General features: G+C 49.8%; 2 protein-coding genes across 3 annotated transcripts; one reads left to right on the forward strand and one right to left on the reverse strand.

The window, feature by feature from the left end:
- Positions 1-367: 367 nt before the first annotated feature.
- On the forward strand, positions 368-2,996 carry LOC125550508 (ACT domain-containing protein ACR3-like). 2 transcript variants are annotated; one of them, XM_048713518.2, is made up of 6 exons: positions 368-517; positions 653-989; positions 1,091-1,251; positions 1,386-2,143; positions 2,237-2,341; positions 2,446-2,996. In XM_048713518.2, exons 2-6 carry the CDS (start codon positions 919-921, stop codon positions 2,824-2,826), a joined length of 1,476 nt encoding a protein of 491 aa, XP_048569475.1. In that variant the 5' UTR covers positions 368-517; positions 653-918; the 3' UTR covers positions 2,827-2,996. The 2 variants fall into 2 exon arrangements, with proteins under 2 accessions (XP_048569475.1, XP_048569476.1); XM_048713519.2 differs by having other exon boundaries at positions 380-517; positions 809-989.
- Positions 2,997-3,058: 62 nt separating this feature from the next.
- LOC125550507 (uncharacterized) lies at positions 3,059-7,779 on the reverse strand. The gene is made up of 3 exons (XM_048713516.2): positions 6,836-7,779; positions 6,295-6,482; positions 3,059-3,839 (listed from the first exon to the last, which is right to left on the reverse strand). Exons 1-3 carry the CDS (start codon positions 7,746-7,748, stop codon positions 3,420-3,422), a joined length of 1,521 nt encoding a protein of 506 aa, XP_048569473.1. The 5' UTR covers positions 7,749-7,779; the 3' UTR covers positions 3,059-3,419.
- Positions 7,780-9,838: the final 2,059 nt, after the last annotated feature.

Consider the following 9,838-nt stretch of genomic DNA (forward strand, 5'->3'; position numbering starts at 1 on the left):
AATCAAAGAAACCCTAAATGTGCATTCTTTTTTAGGGAACCCCTAAATGTACATCGAAAGGTGGGAAGCAGATCAAAATCTCCCCTCGTAAATGAATGCAATTGTACCCGCATATCTGATACCCCCCATTCTAATGGTCTGATACTAATTCGGCAGATCCTCTGACTTTCCATGTATATTTAGTCTTATTATGATATAAATGGCGATGCATCAATTCCGAATCAGGGTTTTACTCGGAGGAAATCAATCAATCAATCAAAACGGCGGACGACGGAAAGAGAAGCGGACAAAAGGAGCAAGGCTGCGACCCGGGCCGCCCGCGTGCCACGCGCCCTTCCGACGTGGCGCGGCGGCCGTTCGCGCTCTCCACTCGAATCCTAAAACGCCGCCGAGACCACGCAGGCAGAGCTGCAGCCTGCTGACCGAGGCCAAATCGAACGAGCCCGGACCCGCACGTGCGCCCTCCCCTCCGCCTCTCGTCCCCCTCGCCATCTCATCTCGTCTCGTCTCACCGGAGGTAATCCCTCCCTCCCCTCTCCTCCTCCTCCTCCTCTCCTCCTACATAATCGCGCGCGCGACCGGTTCGTCGCGCAGCGCAGGCAGCCTCGGTTCCGGTAGAGGAAGCCTTTTTGAGTTCTTTTTTCTTTGGTAGATTGCTGCTGCTGCTACGAGCGAGCGGCAGGCCGGCCGGGCGACGCATGTGAGCATGGGGCGCGCTCCTCGTGCCGTCGGCGGCCCTTCCCTTTTCCCGGATTGCTCCGCCCCAGATTGGATCTGTTGTTCTCACCGCGCGTCCGAATTCCGGTAGATTTCCGTGCCGGAGGGGGCATATAAGACCGACCGAGAAGGAAAGATTCAGCTCAGGGCGATTGGCGTCCGTCCGTGAAAGCCCACCGATCGTCTTCTCCGTCGACGGCGATGAAGTACGTCTCCGGGCCCTACTTCGAGCCGGACTTCGATCCGGTCCTCGACCGCCTCGGCACCCCAGGGTACGCCCGCATTGGCTAGCCTCTGCTTGTTTGTTGTTATTCTCGATCCATCCATCGAATTCTTCTTGGTGTGACGTGCGTGGATTGGATGGCTTGTGCAGGGTCGTCGTCGACAATGAGACGCGCGAGGACTGCTCGCTCGTCAAGGTGGACAGCGTGAACCGGGACGGCGTGCTGCTGGAGATGGTGCAGCTGCTCACCGATCTCGACCTCGTCATCTACAAGTCCTACATCTCCTCCGACGGCGGCTGGCTCATGGACGGCAAGAACCATCTCCCTGCAGCCTCCTCCCTTTCATTTTTCTTTCTTTCTTTCTTTCTTCTCCGATCGATTTAGGTCACAAAAATACATGATTGATTGAAGACGCGCAATTTTCTAATCTTGTTCGCCATGCAGTGTTCCACGTGACGGACCAGATCGGGCGCAAGCTGACGGACCCGTCGCTCCCGGGCTTCATCCAGCGGGCGCTCCTGCCGTTCCAGCGCTCTGGCTCGCCCAAGTTCACCACCTGCCTCGGCAACGTCGTCGGCCCCGGCGGCCCCGACGTGTCGGACTGCGCCTCGCTCGAGTTCACCGTGCACGACCGCCCCGGCCTGCTCTCCTCCATCACCCAGGTGCTCGTCGACCAGGGCTGCCACGTCGCGTCCGGCCAGGCCTGGACGCACAACGGCCGCGCCGCCGGGGTGCTCTACGTCACCACCACCGGCGCCGACACCGCCGCCGCGCCGCTGCACCCGAGCCGCTGGGCGCGCATCGAGCGGCTCGTCAACGCCGTGGTGGACGCGCGCGAGAACCTGTCGGGCGAGCGGCGCTGGGTGTGCATGTCGGCGCCCGTGCGGGGCCGCGTCCACACGGAGCGCCGGATGCACCAGCTCATGCACGACGACCGCGACTATGAGTCGGGCCCCGCCCCGACGCCCGTCGACGAGGAGCACTTCTGCATGGGCGACCGGGCGGCCACCGCGGCCCGGTCCGCGCACCGCACCCAGACGCGCGTCACCATCGACAACTGGGAGGAGCGGGGCTACGCCATCGTCAAGATGACGAGCAGGGACCGCCCCAAGCTGCTCTTCGACACCGTCTGCGCGCTCACCGACATGCACTACGTCGTCTTCCATGCCACCGTCGGGGCACAGGGCCCTCTCGCCATCCAGGTACGCTTCCCCTGCAGCACGAGTCCATGTGGCATTGCCCTGGCACGCCAGTGACTGACATGCATTGTGGTGACCACGGACGCACGCACGCAGGAGTACTACATCCGGCACAAGGACGGGCGCACGGTGGACAGCGACGCCGAGCGGCAGAAGGTCTCCCGGTGCCTCGTCGCCGCGGTGGAGCGGAGGGCGTCTCATGTCAGTCAGCCTCCATTAGCCATTTCATTTCTTTCCGTTCGTCCAAGTGTATATTTCGTTGGGCGCGCGATGCTGAGACGGCATGGCATCATGTCCTTGTGCAGGGCGTGAGGGTGGAGGTGCGCGCGCCGGACCGGTCGGGGCTGCTGTCGGACTTCACCAGGATGCTGCGGGAGCACGGGCTGTCGCTGCTGAGGGTGGAGATCAAGCGGCAGAAGGAGGAGGCCATCGGGACCTTCTTCCTCGTCACCGACACCGGCGGCGAGGTGCGGCCCGAGGCGCTGTGCGCGGTGCGGACGAGGGTCGCCGAGATGGGCATCTCGCTCGACGTCGCCAAAGGAGCGCCTGGCTGGCCGCCGGTGAAGAAGACGAGAGCGCCGGCTGCGTCGCTCGCCGATCAGGAGAGGCCCAGGTCCTCCCTGGGGAGCCTCCTGTGGTCGCACCTTGGGAAGCTCTCGAATAACTTTGGCCTCATCAGGTCTTGATTAGGATAACTGTTAGCCAGGCCAGTTCATTCACCATTTGCATTGCTGTGCTTTGTTGGATTGGATGTGAGGTGTCTCAGAAGGCAGTACAATTTTGTATATATACAAAGTGTAGTATGTTGTCATTGTCATTGCAAATACAGTTGTCATCACCATTTTGTTTGTTCTCTCGTCGCCATTTTGTTCTCTCTTTTCCCTTTTTTATTATTATTTTACGCTGTCCTTTGAACAATCAACCAACGAATGGAACTTTTATTGCTGTGACTTTTAAAATAATGCTATGTACACAAGATTACCAATAAAATTACAAACCATACGGCACCCCCACCCACTGTATATATATATATTACCATTGCATCCAACCGAGCAGCTTAAAACCAAAATGGAGCCGCTCCCCTTTCATTGTACACAAAACTTCCGTTCTATTAACAAACAAGCAATTTCAACCGCTTTCCAGTTTTCATTCAGGTTGAAGTTGGCCCTGAATTTGCTCCCTTTTCATTGTACAACTTCCCTTCTTTCTATTGAAGAACAATCAATTTTGACCGGGTCCCGGTTTTCAGGCTGAGGTTGGCTTGGATTTTGGATGATGATCATTTCGTATCATCGTCATCCTCCAAATCACTGAATGACACATCTTCCTCATCGCCTATGAGAATGGTGGTGTGCCCAGCGAGATCGGCCTCCTCGTCAAACCAATCGTCTATGTCGTCATCAAATGTTTCTTGCATAACATTTGAGGCCTTGCTGCCCTCCTCCCTCAGCTGCTCTTTGATGACTGTTTTGTCCACCACTGCGACTTCATTTACTTGGATAGGATGTTTTTCAATCTCAAAATCTGTTATGGGGGTGAACGAAGCTGCATGTTGTCGCACAGATGGGAACGCTTCCATGACGTCCTTGGAGCTGTCATCTTCCGAATGTGTTCCAAAGTCATCTTTATGGCGACGTAACTGCTCTGTTGCATGCTGCTTTGACTGGTGTTGCATAAGCATTGCTCTAGCTTCCACAATCTGCAAAAACAAGAAGCAGGCTTAGCTTAACTGCTGGGACATGCGTTACCCTGCCCATTGCAAGAACTAGACGATACCCTGCCCATTGCCGCGGGATCAGAGATTTGATTTCTGAACATTTTAGACAATACAGATTCACCCTTAATATTCAAACTATGCTATGCAGAAACAAAAAAAGCACTATGCGTGTTGCATGGTAGAGAGACTCTTATGTTCAAATTGGATGGATGTTAGTGGACCAGGCTAGCATATCAAATAGCTAAAACAATTTGGATGATGTGCAAGCATGCATGTGCAGAAAAATAGCAATGAATATTTTGTCGGTTTATCTATAGATATATTATTATGGAACACGTGATGATAAGCACACTATTAATGCAAGTACGTGTCCAATCCCTCCTTTCGGTGCACCCCAGGCCTTACTGGGCTACAAAGATTCTTCAGTGATGAGGCTAGCTAGAGATAGATATAGTACACAATGCATTTAATCCACAATTAATCTCTTTTTAAATATTTCTGATGTTGATTTAGTTACAATGAATTTTTATACCACCCTAATGCAACACATCATCAGTACAACATAATTTATCCCAGTGCAGAATCTATTGATACCAGGATGCATGGGATGCACCGAGAAGATACGCACTAGATATGAGCTACCCAATATCAATCTAAAAAATAGGAAATCAGTTACTTAGATTATTTGTGAATTTATATTCTCAACAACCTCAAGTAACTCATCACAACCACCAAATCACATTATTGCATATCAGCTGAAGAAGGTTGTGCAAGGAAAAGGCAACCTCAACTTGAAGATAAAAGTGCACAGTTTCAGTTTTCTGCAGATATTGTGTGTGCTTCAATGGTGTTTTGCTAAATTAGCGAAGAATCTCAGAGAAAGAACTGAGCAAGACACTATCACACATTGTCGTTGACTGACATGCTTGCTACCCTAATATGCCGCAGGATCCATAGGAAGCCAGTGGCCTCAAGTACCAGGCTACTGATGTTGTAGATGCTCTCAGTTGTAATTTTCTAGAAGACTAATTGTCATCATTTCACAATAATAATTGAATGCTGACAGTTGCTGACACCAAAACAAGTAAAAAGGTATGTATTGGAATCCTAGGATTTTTCCTATGTTGGTCTTTTGATTCACAGGATTGAATCCTATAAAAATTTTCCCAAGGATTCCTTTGTACTATATTCCATAGGGATTTGATCATCCACTCAAACCTCTTGGAAAGAATCCTTTGTTTATCCTGTGATGCAATCAAGAAAAAGCCTGTAGGATTCAGAAGGGCTACATTGCAATCCTACATTTTTTTTCTTATGCCCACGTTTTTGGAATCGTATGAATCAAAGGGGCCCTCTGAAGAGAAAAGATCTAACAAGATAGTGTTATAAGTATTAGATCGCCAAAAAAAAAGGTATAGCATTGCATGGTTCTAATATGCAGAGCTGGTACATGACAGTAGAGCTGGATAAACTCTGTCTTGATTTGGATAAAACATATACCAACAGTTGTGCCAATTCATAGAAAATGGAATATCATAAATTATTACTGTGCCATGCATCTAATATTCTAGTGCAATAGAAAAAACAGGACCAATGTCATGTGTGAGATAACATATGCCATTGCGGGCAAAGACCGGCTTTGACCTTTATCTATCTTACGTTAGGATTTTCTTTATTTACTTTGGATAAGATTTGTTTCCCTTTTTGTAACATTTAGACTGGTTTCCCTTCAAGTTAAGGTTATTCTGAATTAAGTGCCAGATATATATGGTATGGGCTATGGTGCATGGCACCCCAACTCTCCCTCTCTTTCTCTCTTCTTCCTACTCCCTATCTACACAAAGTCAAAGTGCCTTATCCTTCAACAGTGACATAGCGTCGAGATCCTAGACCACGCCCTGTCGTCAAGCACCACATCCTCCTAAGATTCAATCAACAAAGGCCATGGCAACTGATTGTTACATATCATAAAAGAGCTGTATTAGGGCATGTCTGATTGGTTATCATGTTTGACAAAAAATTGAGCCAAATGTGCAACTAGTCCCAATTTTCTGGCAAGGAAGTTGTTGGAAATTTGGCAAAAAAAATCCATCTAAGAAAGTGTGGTTGTGGCTTGTTGAGAACTGAACACCAGCCTAAGAAAGTGAAACTTGGCAAACTTATGTTATAGCATCGGTAGTTCATGGATCATTCTTCCTTTTTACAATATCTATTATGCAAATACATATGTGACCAAAAGAAGAAAGAAAGTCGCAAGACCACTTAATCATGTTAAAGACCCAGTCAACAGCAAGTACCGTTTAATCAGATAATCGTCTGAGATAATGATTAATACCATGGCCACATATAAAACTTCACTACTTTCTTCTAAGATTGCCTGGATTCTGGGACGATAGAGAATGTAATGTTTTATGTATCAGGTGGAGAGAAAATTTACCTGTGGTGTGGACAGAAGTTCCGCATCATGCTTTCTCAGTCTAGGATGTAGAAGAACAAAATAAATTTTCCAAAAGCATTCTTCGCTCATATGGATTGGGCATAGTTCAATCCGCAAAGCAGCTAATGTAGGAGCGAGGTGCCCAATAGCCAAAGCATGCTCTTGCTGAGCATCAGACATGTCAAAATCTGCCGGGGGTAAAAAGAGCATTGAAAAGGTTAAGCAAACACATTCACATGGTCAGACTGATAGAAAAAGTGAGGTGCAATTGATAGTTCCATTGGAATAGCATATGAACAGTTACACTAAAACTTACTCCACCATAAACACAAGCCTTTCCATCAGCACCATGTTAAATCAAGGCATAACTTAAAATAAGTGCTACAGGGTTTCATGAATTTTGACCATAACTCATAAGCTCGCATCATTAGAAAAAGTCTCTTCCAAATTTGCCAAACTAAATTGACATGAAATTTTCCATGAAGAATTGATGATCATAAACACTAGTGAATAATGAATAGCTGAGGGGTGAAGAAATTACATGAGAATGGGCCATCAGACTCCTCTTCGTCAGGTAGCAGGGGAAAGTCAAGCCAGGTCTCCGGGTGCCTGGCAATGTTGGTGGCGAATGTGAGGACCTCGTCGGTGATGCCAATCACATCCCACTCCTCCTCCACCTCCTCCTCTTGCATTACCCTCGCCCGTTCCAGCTCAGGGCCATCCACCTCCTCGAGCTCCTCAGGCCATACCTTGCCGTCATCCGCCCGATGTCTGAACCTTTGCTCCTCCCACTCATCCCTCTCCTCGTTGTCATACGCCTGATGTCTGACCCTTTGCTCCTTCCACTCATCCCTCACCTCGTCGTCTGCCACCCCAAGCCGTGCCATCCTCTCCAAGTAATGCCTCCCCTCGGCATCCTCCCTCTCATGCCTCGCCTCTTCCTCATTCTCCGGCTTATTTAGCCTCGCATCATCCTCCCCCTCGTCGTTGACAGCCTCGAGCAACTCCTCCTCTTCCCCGTCTTCAGGGGCGAAGAAATTGGAGGCGATGCTGGAGAACCCGGAGACGGCCTTGTGGCTCGAGATCCGCGAGATCCCGCTCCTGAACCTGCCGCTGATCTCGGAGAAGTCGCGCCGGATCCCGGCAATCTCAGGGGGCGTCCCCGCGTCGGCGGATTGACCCCCCGCGGACGAAGGGGAGGGCGAGGGCGAGGGCGAGCCCTCCCCGGGCGGGGGCGCGAGGAAGTTGGCGACGCCCCAGAATTGGCGATTTAGGGTTTTGGATAGCTCGGTGAGGTCCTCCTTGACGCCGTCCGCCGCGGCCGAGTGAGGCGGCGGCGGGGCGCGCGCGGAGGGAGGGGAGCCGGCTGCGGGGACGGCGTCGGGGTCGTCGTCGGCGCCTGAATCCTCGGGGATGTTGAGGGAGGTGGCTATGGAGCGGGCAAGCCATGACATCTCCGGCGATCGCCGGCTGACAGACGCGGGGGGGGGGGAGGGGGGAGGGGGGAGGGGGGAGGGGGCGGGTGGGTTGGGTCGGGTTGGTTCAATCGGACGGGACCCTTTTTCCGGCTTCGTGTTTCAAATGGACAGGTCTGGAGAAGAGACGTGCGACTTGCTGAGTTACGACTGGGCCCGGCCCTCGTGGCGGAATCCTTTTATTTTCAAGGAGAAAAAAAATGCCGAGAACATCACAGAAAAACCGATGAACTGGGCAGTTCACAGAAAACTGGTCGGTTCGATCTCATTTCGAGAAAAGCCCCTCAATCAATTTGATTTCATGCGAACAAGCTGGGGGTAGAATCAGAAAAGGAAGAAACCCCCTCTTTTAGTAGGGTTTCAGCCATTTTTTAGGAGCATTTCTCTCGGTTTTATCCACGGACAAACCCTATTGGGCGTCGGCGCCCCCTCCGGCGCAACCCTTGCTTGGTGCCATGGCGTGGCGATGCTGCTTCTCCCTCGTCGCTCCGCGCCGCCACTCCCACGTCCCGCCATCTGCACCACCTCTATTGACACTTGGGGAGAGGGGTTGCCGCCACCGGGTTAGACTGGCCCATAAAACTTCGATCTCCCTCTACTCCAGTCAAATCGACTAGGCTTCCCTCTGGTTCTTAAACTCATGTATAGGTGCTATCGGTTCTTAAACTGTGTTGAGTTGCTATCGGTTTTGTATACCTTTTTGTTTGCGTGTTGTATTTGCACTGGTGACGAACTTTTATGCCTAGTGTATGTAATATGTTGTCTGATTGCACGTTATTACCACTGATGGCGAACTTTGATGCACAGTGAATAGTCTAGGTTTATTCTTAATTACCCTGCCATAATTTTTTTTATTGTATAGTGTATGATAATTCATGGTTACTGTATATGCTATCGTCGCTTTGTTAAAAGACCAAAAGTTTCGATGGAGGCCAACAGGCTAAAACATTATCGGTTCATCAACGGTATTAAAAAGAAGTTAAGCGAAGCAAATGGGTCAGCCCGCATCTGGCATATGAAGAGACATGGACTGCATGTCGTGATCATCTGCCAACCACCCGAGCAGAAATGCTTGGACGGTGAACAAATTATCCTCGGACACTCAAATTTCATATCATGTATTCGGCTCCGCTCAAATTCACATATATTAGTGAAAAGAAACTGGGTGTGAAGTGGTTTAAGGTAAGAATATGAGATATGATCATCCACTTTATCCCATTCTTAGGTACATCTTCTCATTCTTCTATTAAATCATCGAAATCACCCTCTTACGACCCTAAGTTCTTGAGCAACTCATCTATGTTCACATCCTTGCGGTTCACAAACACTCTCTGAGATTTTGCTTGACGAGCTTGATTGATCATCCCCTTCCACCACCATGAATGCCAAACGGAAAGAACACCACACGAGAACACTAGATCGCCTCGAAACAGCCTAGGCTAGAGAGACAGACATAACTATCCCCTAAAACAACTTGTGCAACTCATGCCGAGTAGGAAACTAGGCGGGTACGATATCGGAGAGATTGGGAACTTAGGATGGACAAAGGTCCACATGAGAATAGAGCACCCTAAGTTGGCACTAAGGGATCACGATACATTCAATTCAAGCTGCAAGTGGAGATGGGATTAAGTGGTGAAAGGATCGATATAGTTGACTAGAGGGGGGTGAATAGGCAACTAACAATTTTTAGCTTTTCTTTACCAATTTAAACTTTGCATCAAAGTAAGTTGTCTAGATATGCAACTAGGTGAGCGGCCTATATGATGCACCAAGAACAAGTACACAAGCAAGCAAGGGATACAACACAAATAAGCTTGCACAAGTAAAGGCATGAGATAACCAAGAGTGGAGCCGGTGAAGACGAGGATGTGTTACCGAAGTTCCTTCCTTTTGAGGGGAAGTACGTCTCCGTTGGAGCGGTGTGGAGGCACAATGCTCCCCAAGAAGCCACTAGGGCCACCGTATTCTCCTCATGCCCTCACACAGTGCGAGATGTCGTGATTCCACTATTGGTGCCCTTGGAGGCGGCGACCGGACCTTTACAAACAAGGTTGGGGCTATCTCCA

The sequence above is a fragment of the Triticum urartu genome, chromosome 4A (genome assembly GCF_056163025.1).
Source record: "Triticum urartu cultivar PI428250 chromosome 4A, HENAU_Tu73, whole genome shotgun sequence".
Lineage (NCBI taxonomy): Eukaryota > Viridiplantae > Streptophyta > Magnoliopsida > Poales > Poaceae > Triticum > Triticum urartu.

Coding starts and splice junctions, on each gene's coding strand:
- LOC125550507 (XM_048713516.2), bottom strand. CDS start 7,748: ATGTCATGGCTTGCCCGCTCCATAGCCACCTCCCTCAACATCCCCGAG. Junction 6,483..6,835: donor GTCTGATGGCCCATTCTCAT/GTAATTTCTTCA, acceptor TACCCCCGGCAG/ATTTTGACATGTCTGATGCT. Junction 3,840..6,294: donor AACTTCTGTCCACACCACAG/GTAAATTTTCTC, acceptor TTGTTTTTGCAG/ATTGTGGAAGCTAGAGCAAT.
- LOC125550508 (XM_048713518.2), top strand. CDS start 919: ATGAAGTACGTCTCCGGGCCCTACTTCGAGCCGGACTTCGATCCGGTC. Junction 990..1,090: donor GACCGCCTCGGCACCCCAGG/GTACGCCCGCAT, acceptor TGGCTTGTGCAG/GGTCGTCGTCGACAATGAGA. Junction 1,252..1,385: donor CGGCGGCTGGCTCATGGACG/GCAAGAACCATC, acceptor TTCGCCATGCAG/TGTTCCACGTGACGGACCAG.